This window comes from Topomyia yanbarensis, chromosome 1 (genome assembly GCF_030247195.1).
Source record: "Topomyia yanbarensis strain Yona2022 chromosome 1, ASM3024719v1, whole genome shotgun sequence".
NCBI classification, from domain to species: domain Eukaryota; kingdom Metazoa; phylum Arthropoda; class Insecta; order Diptera; family Culicidae; genus Topomyia; species Topomyia yanbarensis.
In genome coordinates, this window is record NC_080670.1 from 187,894,324 (window position 1) to 187,920,209 (window position 25,886).

Here is a 25,886-nt window from a genome sequence, read left to right on the forward strand (position 1 = left end):
TCGTATAGGGAATGTCAATCCAATAAAACACCTTGTTTAAAAAAATAAAACTTACAACGATTTATGTACACATGCAATCGTAACAATCGCGAAATAGTACTCTCTCATATACTATCGATTTGATTCAATTTTGACTCTTCTGTTCGAAAAACTTGCAAAGCTCCTTCACCTTCTTACGTTGTTTCAGTGCAGCCTTGATTTCATCATCTTGAGGTATGAGTTTTTCCTCCATCGTCACCATGGTTTCCAACGGTTGTTCTGACTGTTGCACTTTGATCACGGGCGTCGTAACTTGTTTCTGGATGATATTTTGATGTTTATTAATTGATCGCATTGTATTGCGTGGCACAGTGCTACTCAAGGTGCTACTGCTACTGGTATCTTCAAAGTATTTGACCAATCGTTTTACCTTGTTTTGCTCCGTCACGTGTTCTTCGCTTCTTTCCAAAGCACTTGCATCGTTAGTTGTTTTGGCATGTTCACGTTCCGGTTTCAATGCAACTGATAGGACTTTCGGAGCTTGGGAAGGTAAAGTGGCACTTTTGACACTGATCCGCCATCTACTGCTGGATGCTCGTTGGTCAACCGTCGGCTTCCGTTCAACGGCCAAGATCCTTGGGCGGTGTGCAGGTTCACTGATTGGACGGTTCTTAGGTGTTATGCACACATTTCCGGTTGTTACTGGCATCGAATGGCGAGCAGACGGTACAGCGGAATCATTCACAACTGCGCGTCGGTATACCAATTGCAGCAGCTTCATTCTCATGTCGAAGTCCGGACCCGAAACGGTGACTCGATGCGTGTTGGCGACGCCCTCGAATGTATGATACTGGTTGAGTAGCTTTTGCGCGACCATTGTAACTTTTTTCCACTAAACTGAAGTCGTATTACAGATATCTATGTCAACCTTACTGGTTGTACTGGATTAAGTGATGGAATGTTGGCAGTTTTTCGTGTTATAACGGCTCTATTCTAGTTTCTATTGGTGCACCTAGAATCAGTTACCTGTTACGAGAGTCGGTTTTTTGATTACCCAAAAAGAGTTATGGAATGCAGTGTATGAGCCGTTCTTCGTTTCTTTTTGCTTCGGCGGACATCTGATATTGGACAGGTAAACAGATTCAAATTACCATTAGTAGTTGTAAACGCATCGTTATTTATCTTTCTCTACTCGTGTGTTCTTTTAAATGATACATATTGAATATTATAGTTACAATAAGAGGTGTGTACTCGTGATCAGAAAGAGACAATGATGTGACACATTGTCTCTTTCTGATTGCGAGGGTATGTTTGGTAATAATACTGATATAATCTAGGGTATATTAGCATTTGGAATTTTCCGTTGCTCAAATGTATGGAAGAATATGTATCTTCCATTGGAAAATTTCAAATATTTTTGCAGTCTAATAAGAAATATTATTAGACTGCAAAGATTATTAATAAAGTTTTTTCTTTTGAAATATACATCGATAGAACTTAACAGTATATTTTGACAGCAGTTGAGGTTAAACAGCCAGAACTGAGAAATTCTAGTTAGTAATCCGTCTCGAATGACAACCAATTCTGGCTAGAATCGGTTGTGTCGCTGGAGCCGAAATTCGAACTAGAACCAGTCAGCACTCCGACTCGTAAACAGTAAACTTTGTTTAGCGGTTTTCTTTAGGTTTTTCCTGCTGGAAACGTTACGGTTTTATATCAGGCACGACCGGCAAGGCAGCATTCCCAAGTGAACGAAGAGGCGGCTAGGCGGGTTAAACGAGATGCTGGCGATCGGTAAGCTAATGGAGCTTTGTTCTAGGCTATCTCTAGCAAAAGTAGTGTGGGATTAGAAAAGGTTTAGATTAAATTTGCGTATTTTTAAATTTTAATTCTAATCCTAGAAAAACTACTTGCATTTCAAAGTTTTATTCCGGCTGAACTTACTGGGACTCGAAGTTTGTTCAACCCCCTATGAACGGTGGACGTTCGTTGGACCAACGTTGGACGACGTCCAAATAACCGTTCCAAAGACGTCCATCGTTGGACCCGTGTTGAACGCTTTTGAGACAACTGACGTCCAACGTTGTCAACGAACGTCTTTCATTGAACAATTTTGAAACCAACCGTTCTTAGCGGGACTATTTTGGGTTTTTATTAGAAAAACTCTAGAAAGAGAACTGCGGAGACTCCATTTTGGATCGATTGGATTCGCGTTTAGCGTCAAAAAATGAATCCAATCCCACTGAGACGTCCAAAAAATTGTTTCAAAATCGTTCAACACGGGTCCAACGATGGACGTTCGTTGAACGGTTATTTGGACGTTGTCCAAATTGGTCCAACGAACGTCCTTCATTGGACGATTTTGAAACCAACCGTTCTTAGAGGGATCGAACATTGCCTATCCTTCCCAGTTAAACTCATTCCGGAACCGGTTCGGATTTCTGAATGGAGTCATTATGGATTCCAAATCAAATGCAACAACCGATTCCGCCTCAGAATCGGTTGTTGCATTTGATTTGGAATCCATAATGACTCCATTCAGGATTCCGAATAAAATTCCGAATGGTTTGACCGGGTTATAACATTGGACGTGTTGCCATACTATGTCAGGCATACGTTGCCAAAAATGCTGTTTTTCTCTCCGCAGTTCTCTTACTAGAGTTTTTCTAGTTTTTATGATGGAACCCCCTAAAAACGGTTGGTTCCAAAATCGTCCAATGACGGACGCTCGTCGGACCAACGCTGGACGACGTCCAAATAACCGTTCCAAAGACGTCCTTCGTTGGACCCGTGTTGAACGATTTTGAAACAATTTTTCGGACGTATCCGTGGGAATGAACGATCTGTTTGATGTCGTCAAATGTTGGTCCATTCAAGAACCTGTATTGAACGATTTTGAAACATCTATTTCTTAGCGAACACTGGACTATTCTATATCGGCTAATCCATTTTACATCACCAACTAAAACAGATCGATCGCAACACTGAGATGCAGTTTTCTTTTTCGAGCACTTTTTTGGAACAGATTTATAACAGCTCGACTATTGTTTTAAATTTTCTACGGTTTGAAACATGAATACCCAGTTAAACCCATTCCGAAACCGGTTCGAAAATCTGAATAAAGCCAGTATGGATGCCTACTCAAATGCAACAATCGATTTTGACTCATTCGGTTTCGGAATCGGTTGTTGCATTTGAGCTGCAAGCGATGATTCAGCCATTTGTGCTAAATATTGTTTCTTTGATTTTGTCATTGCTTATCACTTATGTCACACATATGGTTTTTTCTGCTATCAGTCGACACACATACCAGTGAAAAATATTTGAAACAGTGTTATATTCGTGTTTCAAATCGTACAAAATTTAAAACAGAATAGTAGAGTTGTTCCAAATCTGCTCTGAGATAGTACTCGAAAAATAGAACTGATTCTCAGCATTGCGATCGAAATGGGACTGCCTACACAGAAAACTTGCATTACCTAGGCGTAGGTAATTTTAAATCTGTGTATCCTACTACCTCCAATGGAAAACGAAAGTGAGGGAGTCCAAATTTACCCAAAAATAATGAGATATTCTCCAAAGCCGACTAAACTTCATCCCATTAATTTTGAGTAAAAAAATCATTTCCTCCCCCTTTTTTTCATAAAACGTTTATTTGATACGGCATTTGCAAAAGCTTTTTTACGCCGGGGTTTTTTTTATATAACAAGTTACAAAAGTTCTTAAGACTATCACGTTATAATAAAAATTCACTTTCTAATGCTAACACTGAGGATAATCATCATTTTGAATATTTTTATTTATACTCTATTTTCTTGAATTTCATTGTAAACCTATTGATAGTTTTTCTCTAATTTTTGTTTATTTTTTTTCTTTATTTATATCATTTTATCTAACTTAACTAACTGCAAAGAAATCTAAATTGTTTGTGGGTAGCAAGGGAAAAAACTCAAAACATTGTGGGGATAATTATATTTGAATATTTATTGTTTTCAGGAAATGATAAATATGGCCCATGTATGTAAGATCTCGTAAAGCGAGGATAGCACAAACAGGAACATACGGTGGTTTTCTTCTGGCTCGTAAGGAGTCTATTAATTGGGATCTGGCTTCACGATATTCAGTGCAAGACCAAACAATATGTTCAATGTCTTCGTAACCCTCTCCGCAAGCACATTGATTATCTTCTGCGATCCCAATACGGCGGAGATGCGCATTCAATTTATAATGGTTGGACATAAGCCTAGACATTACACGAATGAAGTTTCGACTTACATCCAATCCTTTGAACCATGCCTTCACACAGAAAAAAAATGTTGGTAAAAATAAGTTTTTCACTCTTAGCAAAAAAGAACCAACGCATACTCTTAGTTTGAAAATAAAACTTTTATTTTGAATACTATTCTTCATTAGCTTAAAAGGAAAACTTTTATTTTGATTATTATTCTTGATTAATTTAAAAGTTTTACTTTCAACCTGATAGTAGGCGTTAGTTGTTTTTTTGCTATGAGCGGAACACTCTTACTTTTACCAATATTTTTTTTCTGTGTGTTCGTTGATACTTTAGGGATAATTGAGTGCAACCACCGTCCCAGATCTCCATTGTCCCATGATGTTTGCCAACTAGTAAGCGTCCTCTGCCGAGAAGCGCTATAAAATTCATTGAAGGCAATAGGTCTTTCATAGATGTCAACGTCCAGTGCTCCTATTTTGGCTAAATTATCCGCTCTCTCATTACCCGGTATGGAGCAATGAGCGGGAATCCACACTAAGGTAATTTGATAAGATTTATTTGTTAATTTAGTTAAGTATTCTCGTATCTTCTTCAAAAAGAACGGAGCGTGATTGTCAAGCTTTAATGAGCTTAGTGCCTTAATTGTGTTGAGGCTATCTGTGAGAATGAAATAATGGCTCGGAAGTAAAGTATCAATGATTTCCAGACTATAGTAAACTGCTGCTAGCTCGGCTGGGTAAACAGAGGCAGGTTCTGCAAGCTTGAAAGAGATCGAGGTGTTATTGTTGAAAATACCGAAGCCAGTGGCCTCATTGATTCGTGACCCATCAGTGTAGAACATTTTATGGCTGTCAATGTGTTGGTATTTAATTATAAATATTTTGGGGATCTCCAGAGAGCGCAGGTGATCCGGGATTCCACGAATTTCCTCTTGCATGGACGTGTCGAAAAATAAAGTGGAATCGGGAGTATCTAGTATATTAACACATGTCATAACATAACTAGAAGGCGTTATTTCTTGTGACATGTGACTGAAGTACACTGTCATGAATCTGGTTTGGGATTGAAGCTCGACAAGTCTTTTAAAATTTTCAATTACCAATGGATTCATAACCTCACAACGTATAAGTAAACGAGAGGAGAGATCCCAGAATCGATCTTTTAAGGGAAGAACTCCCGCTAGTACTTCAATACTCATCGTATGTGTCGATTGCATGGAACCTAAGGCGATTCGTAAACAACGATACTGTATTCGTTCCAATTTAATAATGTGAGTGTTTGCAGCTGAACGGAAACAGAAGCACCCATATTCCATTACTGAATGTATCGTTGTTTGATACAATCTTATCACGTCACTTGGATGAGCACCCCACCAAGATCCGGTTATTGTTCGGAGAAAATTTATCCTTTGTTGGCACTTCTTTATCAGATACCTAATGTGGCCTCCCTATGTACCTTTAGAATCGAACCAAATTCCGAGATATTTAAAGGTCATGACTTGGGCTATCGTTCTACCAACCAACTGAAGCTGAAGCTGAGCTGGATCACGCTTCCTTGAAAAAACAACCAACTCTGTTTTTTCCGTAGAGAAATCGATGCCTAGCTTCAATGCCCAACTTGATAAATTATCCAAACTATCTTGCAGTGGTTGTTGTAAATTCATGGCTTTTGGTCCTGTAACAGAGACCATCATCTGCAAGTTTCCTTAGAGTGCATGGGCTGACAATACAATTATCAATGTCATTCACGTAAAAATTGTAGAGAAGGGGGCTTAAACAAGAACCTTGTGGGAGACCCATGTAACTTATTCTGAATGTTGCCAAATCGCCATATGAAAAATGCATGTGCTTTTCTGACAATAAATTGTATAATTATTTATCATTGATGAAAGACCACATTCATGTAGTTTCTCTGAGAGAACATCAATGGAAACAGAGTCGAATGCTCCTTTTATGTCTAAGAACACAGACGCCATTTGTTCTTTTTTTGCGTAAGCGAGTTGGATTTCTGACGAAAGTAGCGCCAGGCAATCATTCATTTCCTCTCCCTTGTTTTCCGGCAGTGAAATAAGGATAGCAAATTAAAATTACCTACTGGTAGGTAATGGATTTTAAGTGTGTACATAGAATACATTTGTGTCGCGGACAGCCTTAGTATGTGTGACGACTGACCGAAGAAAAAAAATTATGTGTCACACAAGTGGTATAGAGATGGTCGGGTATCAATTTTTTCGAACCCGAGAGCCTGAAAATTGAAGAACCCGACCCGAGCCCGAAATTATAAAATTTGAAAAACCCGCACCCGACCCGAGCCCGAAAATTTTAAAATTAGAAAACTTGGACCCGACCCGTACCCGAGAATGAAAATTTTGTAAAACCCGAATCCGATTTCCCGAATTTGAAAACCCGAACCCGACCCGAACTCGACAAATTTTAATTTGAAGTACTATCATTCAGTGCACTCGCAACACTCATGTTTCGAATTCTCGCGATTGTCAAAATGAACAATCAGGAGCGGATCAATAGATTGGTTTTAATTGTTTCTACCTCCCGTAGATTTCAACTCGCTTTGCTTTAGATGCTATTTGCTGTACGCTTTAGCCGAGTTTTACGCGTTTACTCCGACCGCGGCCTACGTATCGGTTTTAAAGCACCTGTCGAAATTAATGTTTTAAAACAGAAAGTTGAACCAATATTCTCCGATAAATTCCTGTTGACTTGATTACTAATTACTAATTATCATGAAAAATAAATCACAAAGAGATTTTAGATGTGAAACACGTATTGTTGAATGCTCGCTCATGAATGTTCTTTTAAAACATAAAATAATTCAGACAGTTTGCGAATCTGAAGAGACAGAATTTTATACAAGAATTAAAAAATACTATATTTGAGTACCAGAAAATACGTCGAATTCTAGCGATTTAAAGGTGCTACCATTTGGCACGGTTATATGTGTCTTCCATTCGCATCACGAAGTATAAAGAGACTGGGTTTTGTGTATAGACACAAACAGCGTCAAGAAATGGTTGGGTTGTTTTGTTTAAAACCCGAACCCGAGCCCGAAAGTTCAACATTTTAAAACCCCCAACCCGATCCGAGAATTTCAAATTTTAAAACCCGGAACCCGACCCGAACCCGAGAAGCTTAAATTTGTAGAACCCGAACCCAACTCAAAACCCGTCGGGTCCGGGTTTCGGGTCTAAAAACTCGAACCCAGCCGTCTTTAAAGTGATATACAATAATAATGGCTAATAGGGCATGTTCAGGAGCGTTTTATTTTGTATAGGAGTTTCAAAGTAGAATTGAAACTGAAACATTCACATCCCCAGCAGAGCGTTTTGTTTTATAATTTCGAACAGTTTTGTTTTAAAATTTAAAACTGTTATACGACTCCGTTCTATTTGTTGCTGATTTTGAAACACGTTTAGAACTGTGTTTTAAATACATGGAAAGTATTCAGCACAGACACTTAGACCCGATATACCGGGGAAAAATAAATTTGATTGCAGTAACGCTGAAGGCATGGCGAGACATGAATTTTAAACTGAATAGAACACCCGCTAAAACTGCTGTTGGGGACAGCAAGTTACAGTTTTAAAAAATTTCAGTTTTATATTATAGAACTGTCAAAATTATGAATCTAAAACTGAAACGCTCCTGAACATGCCGTTATGGCTCGTAAAAAGCTCAAAATGTAAAGATGTGTGGAAATAAATATAGGTACAATTCGTTTAGTATAATACAGCAAAAACTAACACAGCCTCGCTTTCATTAATAATTTGCTACCATGATCTATGCACATAATAAACATACTCTACAACTGTTCAATCATATAGGTAGAAACCATTATATCAGTTGGAAATGCTGCGAAATTGACAAATTTTACCCACAAAAATCGGAATAAATACCTGACCCACAAACGAAAATGTTTCATTCACAAATTCTATCCTGAGGTAAACAACAGTTATAACGCGCAACAGGTAGCAATGTGTCAAGAACGTAAAAATCATACAGTGCGATCGAGTGTCAATAATTCAAAACAAAACTATTCACAATACGATTTCGAGTACAAAATTAAAATGCTTCAGTTGAGGCAGGATTATCAAACTTTTGTCGGGCATCATCACTGGAAAAGCAAAGTGCCATCTGACCGTAAAATTCCACTGGAACATAAACCAAAAATTGTTGGAATGGTACCGAAGCGGATACCGGTTAATGGTACTAGAGTTCCATTAGCAGATGCGACTCCCAAAATCGTTGGAGTGATCCCAAAATTAGCTATGCGTTCGCATGCTGTAGAGAACAGTAGATCAACACGAATAACCGATGGGACATGCCCAAAACATGGTGTCGTTAAAAGGATTCAGCCCAATGCAGAAGGCAACAAAGTGAAAAGGTTAATCAGTTATTTCGAAAATTATGCTCATGAAAATGTACGTGAGATGCCGAGGATAAGGTGAACAAATAAGTTCAAAGTTTGTAACTGTGAATATCAAATGGGTGTATATAGAAGAAGAAAACGTTATTTATTTGTAAAATCTGTAAATATTGTTATAAGTTGTTATTGAATAAAGGTTATTAAGTTATCATCAACTACATTTTTTTTTCATCAACGCATATACACTAAAGGCCTATTTACACCCTCGGTGACAATGAACGTGAACATCAAGCACACGAAAATATTTTTTTTAGTACCTTACTCAATTGATCGAAATCGAACAATAATAACATTAATATGCTTATCAAGTCCATGCACAATTCGTGTAAACATTTGAATTAATGTACGATAAACACTAGCCGCGCCAATCAATCCCAACTATCCGTCAAATCCCGGTCAAACCATTCGGAATCCTGAATGGAGTCAGCATGGATTCCAAATCAAATGCAACAGCCGATTCTGAGTCGGAATCGGTTGTTGCATTTGATTTGGAATCCATAATGACTCCATTAAAAAATCCGAACCGGTTCCGGAATGAGTTTAACTGGGATCCATTCCGGAACCGGTTCGAAATCATGAATGGATTCAGTATGGAACCCTCTAAGAACGGTTGGTTTCAAAATTGTCCAATCCCACACTACTTTTACAGTAAACGGCAAGTTACTGCGGGTAGCCTAGAACAAGGTTTCAATAGCCTACCGATCGCCAGCATATAGTTTAACCCGCCAAGCCGCCTTTTCATTTACTGGGATAAAGGACGTTCGTTGGACCAATTTGGACAACGTCCAAATAACCGTTCAACAAGCGTCCATAGTTGGACCCGTGTTGAACGATTTTGAAACAATTTTTTGGACGTCTCAGTGGGAATCTTGCTCAAAGAAAACAGCCGATTCCGATTCTATCGGTTGATGCATTTGAGCTGGAATTCATGCTGGAAGTCCGAACCGGTTCGGAATTGTGAGTGAATTCACCCTCTAAGAACGGTTGGTTTCAAAATCGTCCAATGACGGACGTTCGTTGGACCAATTTGACCAACGTTCAAATAACCGTTCAACGAACGTCCATCGTTGGACCCGTGTTGAACGATTTTGAAACAATTTTTGGACGTCTCAGTGGGCAGTATCAACCGATTGAGTCGGAATCGGTTGGTTTTCTTCGAGTCAGTGTTTTATTGTATATTATTCCAAATGTTTATTAATATATTTGTTCGATCATGAATGTCTGTTCACTGTAGCAGAACCCTGTTGAAGGAGGGAAAGGTGTGACCACAGAGAACAGACGTCTATCTTCAGCATTCAACTTGATATCCAAACCTGGTGCGCTACTGTCATCTTTTTTGTGGCTGCCCTCTAAGAACGGTTGGTTTCAAAATCGTCCAATAGGGACCTTTAGGGGTGTGCGGATTAAGGCATATTCTGATGCAGAATAGTACCGTGAGTTAATATCTCAGTCCTTTTTCAATTTTTAGGCCCGAAACTATTGAAAAAGGCATTTTTTAGTTTGTTTCCTTTTAGGACAATAACACATCCAAACCCATTGACTTGCACGACTCTGTAGGTTGCCTTATCAGATCTATACCATAGTTTGCATATGAAACTTGGGATGGCAGGCTGCTAGCGGATTGCAAAAGTACCAGATCATGCTGTGTGGGGTGCTGTCCCGGTTAACAATGAGGCGAATGAGATATTTGCAGATACGTCATTTAGTAGGATAACTGTCAGTTTGTTGGTTGAATTTAATTTGGTTTTCTAAATTTAAAAATCAGAAAAGAATTGAAATTGACAGCGGTTATTCCTCTACCCAGTCAAACTAGTCCGGAACCGATTCGGACTTCCAGCATGAATTCCAGCTCAAATGCATCAACCGATAGAGTAGGAATCGGTTGTTTTCTTTGAGCTAGATTCCATGCAGATTCCATCCAGGATTTCGAACCGGTTTCGGAATCGATTTGACGGATAGTTGGGATAGGTTGGTGTGGCAACGCTAGTGTTTTTAGTATATTAATTCAAATGTTTACACACGTTTTTTAAATATTTTTGTTCGATCATGGATGTCTGTTCTCTGTGATAAGTCTATAGCAAATGATTAAGTGAGTTTATTTTGATCCCTTTCTTGGTGTTGGGATGTTTTTGTACCCTTTTCAAGTAGTCTTTTTCAATAAGAAAAGGGGCCATGAACATTTTTTTCCGTTTTGTTGTTTTGTGTATATTATACACAAAACAAAACGCAAAAACATCCCGACACCAAGAAAGGGATCAAAATAAACGTCACATAATCATTTGCTATAGACTTATCCAGCTGAGTTGGTATTGTCACAGAGAACAGACATCTATGATAGAACAAAAATTTTTAAAAAACGTGTGTAAACATTTGAATCACAGAGAACAGACATCCATGATCGAACAAAAATATTTAAAAAACGTGTGTAAACATTTGAATTAATATACGAAAAACACTAGCGCCGCCACACCAACCTATCCCAACTATCCGTTAAATCAATTCCGGAACCGGTTCGAAATCCTGGATGGATTCAGCATGGAATCTAGCTCAAAGAAAACAACCGATTCCGACTCTATCGGTTGATGCATTTAAGCTGGAATTCATGCTGGAAGTCCGAATCGGTTCCGGATTAGTTTGACTGGGTAGGGAATAACCGCTGTCAATTCTGTCGAACTCAGCCACAAAAAACATAACGACAGTAGCGCACCTGGTTTGGATATCCCAACTACCATCGAAACCGTTAGAGATTTTACACAAGTTGAATGCTGAAGATGGACGTCTGTTCTCTGTGGTATTGTGCTGCTTTGACGTTTAAATTGGGAGGAAAATAAAACTTTTACGCGGCGAATTGGGAGGCAAACAAACCGCTTCTGGGCTTGAGGAGAGGGCGGTAGTATAAAAATGCGAGATTTCAGTGTGCGTATTTTAAACGTCAGATATCTCAATAAACAAAAGGGACCCTGAAATATTATGAACCGTTAATTTTTTAGGGGAAGTGAAAGGGAACATAAACAAAACAAGTTATTTTGCTTATGTGCTTTTTCGATAATCTATAATTTCGCCAACAGCCAGACTTCATAATCGGCTTATTTAAGGTATGTATAAAGCTTTGTTAATGTCCATTTTAAGTAAGTATTAACCGGATTTGTTTACGTTTTGCTAATGGACCCATTTGAAATGTCCTCGTCGAATTATTCAATATAATTGAATCAATATGGATTAATATTCATATTCCCCGATTATTTTAAATATTTCACAATGAAATATGCTCGCAGTGGAATATATTCACCGGAACTGTAAACGCGGCGATAGACGGAATCGATGCGTAATGTCATCGCAGTTCGCAACGAACGTTCGCCTCCATATACAATTCTGACAAAATACTCTAAACTGCGAGTTGAGCATGAAATCGTTGTTCGCGGCTGCAACTATTCACGACGTCGTCCATCGTGAACAAAGAAATGTATTCAACACATGTTGACGTTCACATAATACTAAATCGTACTTAATCAGTTCACCCACAGAGAACAGACATCCATGATCGAACAAAAATATTTAAAAAACGTGTGTAAACATTTGAATTAATATACTAAAAACACTAGCGCCGCCACACCAACCTATCCCAACTATCCGTCAAATCGATTCCGGAACCGGTTCGAAATCCTGGATGTATTCAGCATGGAATCTAGCTCAAAGAAAACAACCGATTCCGACTATCGGTTGACGCATTTGAGCTGGAATTCATGCTGGAAGTCCGAATCGGTTCCGGACTAGTTTGACTGGGTAGAGGAATAACCGCTGTCAATTCTGTCGCACTCAGCCACAAAAAAAACATGACAGTAGCGCACCTGGTTTAGATATCCAAACTACCTTCGAAACCGTTAGAGATTTTATACAAGTTGAATGCCGAAGATGGTCTGTTCTCTGTGGTCCTTCATTGGACGATTTTGAAACCAACCGGCACTCAAACCATTCCGGAACCGGTTCGGAATTCTGAGTGAATTCAGTATCAACCGATTGAGTGGGAATCGGTTGTTTTCTTCGAGCCAGATTCCATACTGAATCCTTTCTGGATTTCTAACCGGTTCCAGAATGGATTGGACAGATAGTTGGGATAAATAGGTCTGGCGGCGCTAGTGTTTTATGTATGTTATTTCAAATGTTTATTAATATATTTGTTCGATCATGAATGTCTGTTCACTGTAGCAGAACCCTGTTGAAGGAGGGAAAGGTGTGACGAAGAAAATCCTCCGAAATATGTAACCACCAACGTAAGTCGCCCAACATTTGGTCCTTCGAACCGGATGGGAGGAAACCTCAACCAGTTGGATCAGTGCGTTGAGTACACAATTGGTATTTTCTGCTGACACGATGCTATGGCGTAGACACTGCCCGTCCCAACCCCCCGAACGTGCCTATTTTCGATGCTATAACCCAGTTAAACTCATTCCGGAACCGGTTCGGATTTCTGAATGGAGTCATTATCGATTCCAAATCAAATGCAACAATCGATTCCGACTCAGAATCTGTTGTTGCATTTGATTTGGAATCCATACTGACTCCATTCAGGATTCCGAATGAAATTCCGAATGGTTTGACTGGGAATTCGCTGTAATTCAGTGCGATTTTTACCATCGCGGCTTATTAGCGCCAAGTCGGAACAGAATTTTTTGGATAATTTGTTTTCGAAAAAATTGCATGCTTTTGCTAAGATGGTTGTGAGTGGCAATTTCGCGTAGGTTGGTACGCTCGCGTCGGGAAGAATATTTCGATCGATTTGCGTGCCATTTTTCGGTCGTTCCGCGAAAAGGAAGGAAGGAGTCCGATTTTTCAATTTGTACCGTTTTCCCGTTTTCGATATTTAATGTGGTAGTAGTGAAGATCAGTGAAGTGGTACAACAGTGGCGACTAAGACAGAAAAGAAACTGTCAGAGTACGTAATCCAACGGAAAGGGATCCTTGTAGTGCAGAAGGCAGTGAAGAACTATGCGGAAAATTTCGACTGCGATCGGGATGCCTGCCAAATTCCAATTCGCCTCGATTCACTGGACCGGATCTACAAGGAGTTTCTGGAGGTATAAGGAAAGATCGAGTTGTACGATAAGCCGGAGATGTTGGATACCCCCTCTCCCTGGAAGCGAGAATGGATTTCGAGACGCGTTATTGTGCGGTTAAAGGATTTCTGTTGTCCAATCGTGCAACCCAACCATGCTGAAAGAGCACAATGACAGTATTTGCTCATGTTTCGTCATCGTTCCATCTACACTTACCCAAGATCGATCTTCCCAAGTTTAACAGTGATTTCTCGCGTTGGCTCGCATTCCGTGACACGTATACGTCTATGATCCATAGCAATGCAAATATTCCGGTTATGAAGCTGCAGTACCTGCTGCAGTCGCTGGACGGAGAAGCCCGGAAACCATTCGAATCCATAGACATTGAAGCGGACAACTACGCATTCCTGAAGCGTCAGCTCTTCCGAGCTCTGTATGACCCCCCATTGGTCAATCAAGAAAGTCCCCAAGAAATTCAAGCTTTGGCTGACGATTTCCACCGGCATGTGAGGGATTTGGCATAGTTAGGCGAGCCCGTCGATTATTGGGCCACACCGTTAGTCAACCTTCTTTGTTACATTTTTTTTATTAACGCGACTTTAAATTTTTATTCATTCGTCACGCTCCTTTGTTACAAGCTGGATCCAACTACGCTACGTGTTTGGAAGGAGAAAACCAGCAACAACGACGATGTGACCTACGATATGCTGATAGAATTACAGCCAAGATGACCGGTTCGACCAACCCCGAAGCCGTTCAAGGTGGCATACAGAACAGCTACCGTTGAATCGAACCGCAGTACTCTGCGATGTCTCGTCTATCTAGAGAAGCATTTCCTCTTCCAATGTCCAGTATTTTCCGAGATGCCCGTCTGCCAGCGTCGTAAGCTGGTTTCCCAGAAACGCCTATGCTGGAATTGCTTCCGTACTGGACACCAAGCCAGGAACTGTATCTCCGTGTTCTCCAGCCGTAACTGCCATGAAATGCATGAGTTGGCACCGTCGAACGCAATCTACTCCTGTCATCGCGGTAAGCCAGTCGATTCCCTCGACGTCCGCCACCGCTGGCCCTTCCAGTTCGATGAAGCCGAGCAGCCAAGTGAGCCTATCGGTCCAGGCTGAGTACAGCACAGTTTTGCTGGAAACGGTTTGCCTCCTCATCGTAGATCAGAACGGCAATGAAACGTACGTGCACTCCTAGATTTAGAATCCATGTGCAACTTAATCACCAACAAGCCTGCAAATTCCCTGAATCTTCGTCGCACCAAGGTGGATATCGCAGTAGCTGATATAGGTGAATCCACCAAGCAGAGCAAGTGCCAATTGACTGTTAGGATCAAGTCGATCCATTTCATCGGTCTAATAAAGTAAAGTTTAAGGTCAGAATAGTGGCGCAGGGATATACACAGCGATTTGGTGTTGATTACGACGAGGTATTCGCACCGATCACTCGACAAGCAATTTTACGCACATTTTTGGCTGTTGCTGCAAAGCATGGCTTAGCGATTAAGCATATTGATGTTAAGGATGAGGAGCTTTTTATGCGGAAGCCACCGGGGTATGAAGCTATGGGAAAGGAGCAGCTAGCTGCAGCCTTCAGCGCAGTATCTACGGCTTGCGACAGTCTGCACATTGTTGGAACCGAAAGCTTCATGACATTCTCGTTAAACTTGGATTCAAACCATCGTCTGCCAATCCGTGCTTGTACATCAAGGATACAGGGCAAGTGAAAGTGTTTCTGTTAGTTTATGTCGATGACATGTTGGTCGGCTCGACGGATGAGAGGGAAATTAAGACAATTTTCGACAGTTTGCGGAATGAGTTCGATTTAACGTGTCTAGGTGATGTTCGATACTTTCTGGGCATGGAGATGGTTCGTGAGGGTGGTGTTTACAAAGTTCGTTACATTGACAAGCTAGTAATGAAACACGGAATGAACGAAGCAAAAACAGCTAGCCCACCAATGGATCCTGGATTCCTGAAGGTTAAGGTTGGCGGAAGAGTCCTGGAGGATGCAACGAAGTATCGCAATCTGGTTGGTGGACTTCTTTACTTAGCTGTTGTTGCACGGCCGGATATAGCCAATAGTACTGCCATTCTAGGGCAAAGTTTTCGGCCCCAAAGGGAGTCCGATTGGACGGCTGCAAAAGCTACCATGGAATTATACCTCTGCATGGGTGGACTCCTCGTTAAACCACTCATCGGCTATTCGGACGCTGATTGGGCCGGCGACGTCGATAGATGACGCTCAACTTCGGGATTCGTGTTTTCATTCGAAGGTTGTACTATTTCGAGAGCAAGTCGGCGACAATCATCCGTAACATTGTCTTCTATGGAAGCTGAATATGTGGCGCTCTGCGAAACCTGTCAAGAGGCCATCTGGCTGAGACAACTTCTACGTGATTTCGGCGAAAATCAGGAGGAGCCAACTGTACTGAAGGAGGACAACCAAGGTTGTCTGGCATTCGTGAAGACCGAACGATGCAGCCATCGATCAAAACATACTGACACAAACGAACTTTTTGTGCAGGAGTTGTGTGCTACGAAGCAAATCGTCCTGGAGTTCTGCCCGACCGATCTTATGGTAGCGTTTTAACAAAGCCCCTGGGACCGCAGAAGCACGCGATGTTTTGTGTAATGCTCGGTCTAGTGAAATAGATATGAAGAAGTCGCTTATTGAGGAGGAGTGTGGAGAGTTACAATAATTACATCTTTGCGCATCCAAGTGCCCCTTGCATTACAGTAACTGTATACCTTTGACCTCCCCCTCGAGCACAAAAACAGAGAAGTAAACCAATGTGTCATAACGTTCCATGCGGTTGTTGCGTTAACACGTGTGTATAATACGTTTACGATAAATTTGTTCTTTTTCCAGTTCTCGCGCGTGTTTTCCTTTTACCGTTGCTTTATCCGCAACTTCACACGTTGTTTCTGTTGTCGTTGACCAAATCTGTCATCAGAACCGAGCAAAACATCTGACAAAGTTGTGGCAGGAAGCGTACAGAAAATCCTAGCCGTACATTCCTGGCTGTATTCTGGCTAAAAGTGAGCAGCATCGGTTAGTTTAACCGTTTCTGACAAAAGCTGATAATCCGGAAAAATTTGGAAACGTTCATGCGAATATTTTTTCATGATGAAATTGCAAAGTAAATTAAAAAAAAAAGATTTAGGATCGTACATCAACACAGTTGTCAGAAAATTCGTTATTCGTTTATGGCCGACCGTATCAGTAGTGTGTGGCTGCAAATTGCACATCAATACGGACAGTAAGAAGAAGCCTCTATCGATTTTCGGCAGTCTAATCAATCTGTTCTTTGTTGATGGATTAGCAGAGAAGCTACTGCAGATTTATTCGTTTGCTCCGTGCGGGTTAATAATGGAAAGCTGTTATCGAATCAATTGCTTCTGTTGTGATAGTCGAAAATGTAGCGGCAGTGGGTCAGCGGTAATGTTTCGGGAGCTGTCTTAAGCTTCGTCTGATTTTTGATTCTTCACAAGCGACTACATTTGGAGGCACTTGCATTGATCTCGTAGTTGTCAAAAACTTGAATGTAGAAAGCCGGAGCTATATTTCGTATTTTCAAATCACATGCCAATACAATCTTAAATTATTCCAGTGGTTTAATTTGTAATGTGCAATATACATCGCTTGGAAAAATGATAACCGGTTGACCTACAGCTACACCAATCATGTTAGAATCGCAGCCATGGACAAGCCTGGAAATAGGGAAAGGTCAGAAGCATCCAATGAGATTTGAACCCAGCTCGTCGCTCCCACCAACGCCAATAAAAACGGAAGAAAAACATCCGCGAGTCCCGTCTCGGGTCAACTCAAGATTGTAAAATGCCGGACTGGCAATTCAAAAATATGAATTCCTAGTTTCATATAAAATTTTGCGGAATTGTGCAAATAAGTGTGAATCAATATCTCCAGCTCAATGTTTGGAGAATTAAACTGGAATTATATACTTCTAAATAGCAACCGCTAAAATCCACCAAACCATGCCATTAAGAAGTCACTTCCCACGAGTATCTCGTATGATGAATGAAATCTGTTGATCTAGAAAGCAAAGTAGCGAACTATTATAGGAAAAGCGATCGATTATAAAGGGTATATTCGTAAAAAATAATGTGTATGCAGCTTTGTAGCCGTGTCAGGAAAAAAACTGAAAACCATCAAAGCCAACGTCATGTGTAAATCTGGCAAGCTTCATAGCAGATCATATATTTTAGCCGGTTGTAAACAAGTTGTGTTTACTTACAATGAAACTACAACAAACACCTCATTAAAGGATCGCTATAAAGGTTGGAATGGAATCGCCAACACCGTCGTTTCTTACATACTCAAATCCTTCTAAGAACGTACGACTGTTGAAAGGAAGAAAAGCGATTGTAAGAAATCAAATTAAAAGGTCATGACAATTGGTTCCTCATTTGCTGAAAATTTCAAGAGAATCCACCAAAGGCGTCAGTAAGCAACTATGTCTGTGTACCATTTTGTACGAATACACCCTTTACGCCCTTTTTATTACACACCGCCGCCGCCGCTCTAGCATGCAGCGGCAAATCGGAAAGGTCGCAACTAAATGGAGGCGGATGGTATTGTCTATACCATTCGTAATTGTCATCTGCAAGCAGCGCTGCTCGGTGGTTGGCGTATTAGCGCTAGTCGCGCCACGATGGTCGGTTATATGATATCAAACCGACCCGACACTGGTGGAATTATTATCAAAGCCAGAGAGCAGCAGAGGTGAGGGCGCGCTTGGTTCTGGCAGCAGCCAGCACGCGCGTAGGCAGCCGCAGTCTCTGGCGTGGGCGGCTAAAACCCCTTTGGCTTCCTGCGGGGCAATGTAGGTCAAGCAGGCTCCGAGATCGAGATTATTTCGCTGCTGGAAGTCGTTGGAAGTGAGTATAATTTGTTACTTTTATCATCCAGTAAAACTCGAGTACAGCGTTGTGGTTGTGCGGTTGGAGAAGTTAAACACTGGTAATGATAATGATTTATAGCCGATAATTCCCGGTTGCCATATTTTGTAGCCAATGTTTACTGCTGGTTGTATTAAGATGTCCGTTTGATGGTCGGAAATTGAGTTAATTCGAAATAAAGTACATTTTTCCGATGATTCGATTGGAGTCGTCATCGTTATAATATTGATGCTTATCTGAAATTGTATTTCGATTCGACGTAAATAAAATACTTGTTCATTTTTATACGACTTATATTATCTATTTTATTGAAATAATCTGATTCATATAACAACTAATTCACTATCTCTCGTTATCAATATCACATTGAAGAGGAATATAAAATTTAATCTTTTGCTAATTTTTTTCCACATACCGCAGTTATTTTATTCTCACGCGTACATTATTGTGTGTTCAAACTTCTAACGAGCTTGCCACGTACTTTGTGCTAATGCTTGGTATTTGGAAAACTCTAACCTTAAAGTAGTAGTACTTCAAGTTTCTCAATCATTTGCTTTGGTGAGATTTGTTTAATTCTCCTAATTGTTTTTTTGTTTGTTGTTGTTGTATTTCTTACACACAAAATCGCAGCCTGATGATGATGATGATTCATTGTTGCCGGTGAAATATACACTTTGCTGTATTTTCGGTAACTACCGGCACGTGTCTCTTCAACAAATCGATCCCAAAAGCGAATCGTTCCGATTCGCCTTGAGTTTTAAACGCAGGAGAAGACGAAATTAATGTTTTTTTTATCATTACTCACTATAGTTATTTGTTATCTGCTTGCTGGTTAGTTAGTGGTTGTTGGTTGGTCTTTGTTCAAGGGTTTTGTTTTTTTATTGTTTTTACAAAGATCTACCTAAATATCCATCTAAAACATTACTTAGCAGATTTTATGTTTTCTCTCTTATTCGAAATATACACTAACATGTCTCACTTGAGTTGTTGCTTTTGCTATAGCTACGTTTTTTGTTGTGTGGAAGTTTGGGATGTAGTGTTCTTGATTTTGTGGAATGGTTTTCTTTTTCTCCTGAAACAGAATACGTACAAATAATCCAAGCACACTGTGACATTTTGTTGTGGAGAGTTTCTGGAAGTGCTGGGGTATTTCATTTGAAGCATTTTTCCGAGCTCATTTAATTAGTTATATACGCAAAATAAAATGTGGGGAGCCAGTTTAATTATTTACTATTTTAGCACTAGTTACTAGTTTACAGGTCGGGAAACGTGTCACGGGATTTCGGCACCATGTGCATTTTAAATGAAGCTTACTGTTAGTATTTTTTAGAGGCTGCAGTTTTTAGTTTGACTGTTTGGAGAGATATTCGCGGAAAGTTTACCCGGATCAAATACTGATACAAATCCCATGCGAAGTCCCGGTACCCTTTTCCAAAACTACAAATTAGTCTTAAGAGAAAAGACGACAACAAGCATCTTGTTTTCTAGATTGTCTCTACCAGTCCACTGACACTGGCGACATCCTTCTCCTCTACGATATCTCACGCCGCCTTAGTGGGACAAAGATTAATGCTACCACAGAGAACAGACGTCCATCTTCAGCATTCAACTTGTGTAAAAACCCCTAACGGTTTCGAAGGTAGTTGGGATATCTAAAACAGGTGCGCTACTGCCCAGTTAAACTCATTCCGAAACCGGTTCGGATTTCTGAATGGAGTCATTATGGATTCCAAATCAAATGCATCAACCGATTTCGACTCCGAATCGGTTGTTGCATTTGATTTGGAATCCATACTGACTCCATTCAGAAATCCGAACCGGTTTCGGAATGAGTTTAACTGGGTGTCGTCACGTTTTTTGTGGCTGCCCTCTAAGAACGGTTGGTTTCAAAATCGTCCAATGAAGGACGTTCGTTGGACCAATTTGGACAACGTCCAAATAACCGTTCAACAGATGTCCATCGTTGGACCCGTGTTGAACGATTTTGCAACAATTTTTTGGACGTCTCAGTGGGTGAGTTCGACTGAATTGATAGCGGTTTTCCTCTACCCAGTCCGGAACCGGTTCGGATTTCCAGTATGAATTCCAGCTCAAATGCATCAACCGATAGGGTCGAAATCGGTTGTTTTCTTTCAGCAAGATTCCATACTGAATCCATTCAGGATTTTGAACCGGTTCCGGAATGGATTTGACGGATAGTTGGGATAAGTTATGTGGCGACGCTAGTGTTTTTCGTATATTCGTTCAAATGTTTACACGCGTTTTTTAAATATTTTTGTTCGATCATGGATGTCTGTTCTCTGTGATGCTATGATGCCCGTGAAAGACACGTCTGGACAGTTGTAAACCGACCGTGCTGACCACCCTCTAAGAACGGTTGGTTTCAAAATCGTCCAGTGAAGGACGTTCGTTGGACCAATTTGGACAACGCCCAAATAACCGTTCAACGAACGTCCATCGTTGGACCCGTGTTGAACGATTTTGAAACAATTTTTTGGACGTCTCAGTGGGCAGCTGAAACGCTGCACAGTGATCACCTTCCATACAAAAGTCGGACAAAACCTCAAGTGTTCCGAATTTGATGAAAACTTTACATTGAGGTAATTTTGTGGCGCTGAATTAATATTTGATGTTATTTCTTTATTTTGTTTTACCTCAAGATTTTGGCACTTAGGGTGGTTCGAAAATTCAACATTTACGAATATAAAGTGCATTTTGCAAAAAAAAAAAATTAAAATTAATTTTCAAAAAAAATGGTGTGAATTTTTAACAGAAAACACATTTTTTTCAATTGCTGAGAATACTGGGAGACGTTCATAAATTATATTTCGAACCTTGGGGAATCAAACACTACCATGCACCTCCTTCAGACATATAATGAAAAATCACCTCTTTCATACCTCGGGGCAAAAAGGGGCAAAACAGGGATTTAAGGAAGCATGTTTAGAGTATTTTAGTTAGGGAATTAGTATATTTTTTATATATAGTTTTTGTAATGCTTTGATATTTTTTTGCTATTGTGAATAATCTGGCGCACTCATCTTACCTTAGTACTTGAACATAAAAGACAGCAGTCTTAAGTTTTTGGAAGTAAATATATAAATAAAATAAATAAAAAAGATATTCATTTTCGGAAAGTACACTAATTTTCAAGTATCATTAGCTACAAGTGATCTTTCCGAATTGTTTCTAAAAAATAGTACAGCCACTTTAAACATTAGGGTAAGGTGGGGCAAATCCGACCGTTGGGTAAACCCGACCCCCCTCTGTTACCGAAAATCAGAAGCACTACGCGAACTAATATCAATGGTGTCGTGTAGAGCATCGAAAATAATCATAATGGTGGCATGACAGCATTTTATTAATCTACATTGTGATGCTCAAACGACAAAAAGTGTGTTTTTACAACTTTTTATTTGACTTTTGTGCATTATTGCCTACAGGATATTTCTGATTGTTAAAGTGATTGCATAAAAAATGTAAGTGGATTTAAATTCTTTGAATAAAGTCCTACAAAGTGTGTAGATGAATTTAGTTCAACCTTTTTCATAACTTTTTTTAATTGCATCGTAATGAAAAATGACGCGGTGGGGAAAATCCGACCTCTAAATAGTGGGGTAAATCCGACCGCTTTTTTGCTAAGAAAATGTTAATTTATCAAATTGAAATATATTTTTATTGTTATTTTATATTATTTTTATGAAAAATGGTTCATTATTACAAATGAAGGCCACAAAAACGTGATGATTATGGTGTTCGTCAAGCAATTGCTCCGATGCAAATGGGAATATCATTACATGCTACTGCTCGTGATTTTAGCATTCCAAGATTGACATTGAACTCCATTTTCTTCATGTTACAATTCAATAACACAACATTCATTGATTTATCATTGAAAAACCATAAAATTTGGGTAATATCTGCGCTAAATAAACCAAAAACATAGGGGGTCGGGTTTACCCCACCATTTTTGAAAACAGCAAAAATGAACATTTTCGTTAAAAGCTTGTATCTCAAAAAATTCCCAAAATTCGAATAAAACACTGTATATAGAAAGTTGCCCAGGAGTCCAACCTTTAATTTGGTATATAAAACGACTTGATCCGATGAGAAATGAGTATTTTACAGCCAAAACCATTTACTATGTCGGATTTACCCCACCTTACCCTATAATTTTAATTTAATGTATGATTTATTATTTGTTTTTCATGAGCGAGAAGAAAGGCATGTGTGGACTAAATCGGATAGCAATTATAAGTCCAGCAAATAACTTTTCAAATAAAAACCAGTTTGACTGTAATCGGAATCTTAACTATAAAGATATATTCATTTGCATAACATAGGATTGAATTCATTTTTTTACAGAATTGATCATCTACTCCACATTTGAAGTTCTGTAAAAATCTATCTTTCGTTTTCAAGACTTAATATTTTGAGAAGACTCTAGTGAACCTATTTACAAACAGAGTAAAATTTTAAATCGTGAAATATCCAAAATAAAATTTTGAGGTTTTATCTGGGACACCGCGACTTTTCCGGCCGACTGGATGCAAGACGTCTTAGTGAAGGTACCCAAAAAGGGTGATCATGTTACTGTGTATCGTCCTCAAAGTTCTCCGCAAAGTGATCCTGAACCGGATACACGGGAAGATTGACGCAACTCTCCGACGGCAGCGGGCAGGATTCCGTGCCGGACGATCCTGTGCGGACCATATTGTCACGCTCCGTATCATCCTGGAGCAAGTCAATGAATTCCACGAGTCTCTCTACTTAGTGTTCATCGACTACGAAAAGGCTTTCGACCGTCTCAATCACGAAAATATGTGGGGAGCCCTGAGACGCAAGGGAGTCCCTGAGAAAATCATCGGTCTAATTGAAGTACAGTACGAGGCATTTTCGTGCAGAATATTGCACGATGGTGTCTTGTCTGACCCCATCCGGGTCGTGACTAGCGTTAGGCAAGGATGTATTCTATCACCGCTACTGTTCCTCATCGTAATCGACGAGATCCTGGTAGGAGCGATCGACCGTGAACCAAATCGTGGGTTGATGTGGCCACTTATTACTATGGAGCATCTGAATGACTTCGAATTGGCTGATGACGGCGCTCTGACATGCAGAGTAAGCTTGATGATCTTGCCGATCGCTCCTCAGCGGCAGGTCTCAAAATCAACATCAACAGGACCAAATCGTTGGATAAAAAACGGTCAACCTTCCAGCTTTACGGTAGCTGGGCAAGCAGTGGAGAGTGTCTAAAGCTCCCAGTATCTTGGTAGCCAAATGGCGTCTGACGGAGGCACCAAGATCGACATAGGAGCAAGGATCAAGAGGGCTGCTTTTGCGAGTTTAAGAAATATCTGGAAAAACAATAAGATTAGTCGACGCACCAAAACCCGAATATTCAACTCAAACGTGAAATCTGTACTACTATATGCCAGTGAAACCTGATGCGTATCAGTGGAGAACACGCAACGGCTGCAATTTTTCATCAATAGATGCCTGCGGTACATAATTCGTGCATGGTGGCCTCACAACTGGATCTCTAATGCTGAGCTCCATCGTCGATGTCACCAGAAGCCGATAGCGACAGAAATTCGGGAACGAAAGTGGAGGTGGGTCGGCCACACTCTGCGCAGGGGCGGAAACAAAATCTGCAAGCAGGCGTTAGATTGTAACCCAGCAGGATATCACAGCAGAGGCAGACCCAGAGGCTCATGGCGGCGCGGCCTCAACAAGGAAATAAAAGAAGTCGACGAAAGTTTGACCTGGCAGTAGGTCAAGGCGATGGCGAGCACTCGCCCAGGATGGCTATCTTTCACAACGGCCCTTTGCACCACCAGGGGTGCGCAGGAATAAAAGACAAAGAAGCCCACTGAGAACCCACTTAGACATCCAAACAATTGCTTCAAAATCGTAAAACACGGGCCCAACGATGGACGTCTGTTGAACGGTTATTTGAACGTCGTCCAACGTTGGTCAAACGAACGTCCTTCATTGGACGGTTTTGAAACCAACCGTTCTTAGAGGGAGGCCCTACGCAAAATCCCCACTAAGGAAAGGTTGTTTCAAGATCGTCCTAAGAAAGACGTTCGTTGGACCAACATTGGACGACGTCTAAATAACCGTTCAACCACAGAGAATTGACATCCATGATCGAACAAAAATATTCAAAAAACGTGTGTAAACATTTGAATTGATATACGATAAACACTAGCGCCGCCACACCAACCTATCCCAACTATCCGTCAAATCCATTCCGGAACCGGCTCGAAATCCTGAATGGATTCAGTATGGAATCTTGCTCAAAGAAAACAACCGATTCCGACTCTATCGGTTGATGCATTTGAGCTGGAATTCATGCTGGAAGTCCGAACCGGTTCCGGACTAGTTTGACTGGGTAGAGGAATAACTGCTGTCAATTCTGTCGCACTCAGCCACAAAAAAAACATGACGACAGTAGCGCACCTGGTTTAGATATCCAAACTACCTTCGAAACCGTTAGAGATTTTACACAAGTTGAATGCTGAAGATGGACGTCTGTTCTCTGTGGAAAGACGTTCGTTGGACTAACATCCCTCTAAGAACGGTTGGTTTCAAAATTGTCCGATGAAGGACGTTCGTTGGACCAATTTGGACAACGTCCAAATAACCGTTCAACAAACGTCCATCGTTGGACCCATGTTGAACGATTTTGCAACAATTTTTTGGACGTCTCAGTGGGATTGGACGACGTCTAAATAACCGTTCAACTGCGCAGTTGGACCCATTCTGGAACCGGTTCGGAATTTTGAACGAAAATAAGTATGGATTCCTAGAGCACTCTTACGGCCAATTTCTTCACTTGGATGAAAACAGGTTTTCGCTGAAACCCGGTTTTCGGTTAACTGGACACCAGCAACCCGAAAATTGGTTTTCAGTAAAAACCGGTTTTCATCCGGTGAAGAAATTGGCCGTTAGAGTGTGACCATGACGTATCCAAACGAGCATGAAATTTGACATTTTCACAATAGAAATACTTCAAATTTCATGCTCGTTTGGATACGTCATGTGTCTTCTTCTTCCTCGTGGCCACAGTCTAACTAGAATGATCAAATATTGCCAGAAACGATTGTTGGCTTTGAGCCGGTAAAATTTTTGACTGACATTATTCCGCTGCTGCCCGGTCAAACCATTCGGAATTTGATTCGGAATCTTGAATGGAGCCAGTATGAATTGGGTCATTAAGCTATATATAGTTTTCCGTTCCATTCGATA

General features: G+C 40.4%; 1 protein-coding gene across 2 annotated transcripts in view; it reads right to left on the reverse strand.

Moving 5' to 3' along the window:
* Positions 1-1,475: 1,475 nt before the first annotated feature.
* The window catches only part of LOC131684659 (protein doublesex-like), a 238,200-nt gene continuing 213,789 nt past the window's right edge, over positions 1,476-25,886 (reverse strand). Inside the window, exon 4 of one of the 2 annotated variants that reach the window (XM_058967723.1) lies at positions 1,476-1,805. In XM_058967723.1, the coding sequence (XP_058823706.1) occupies positions 1,691-1,805 (115 nt within the window). In that variant the 3' untranslated portion in view covers positions 1,476-1,690. Of the gene's footprint in view, positions 1,806-18,926; positions 19,705-25,886 lie in introns of those variants that run through there. The other variant, XM_058967730.1, reaches the window with a different exon arrangement.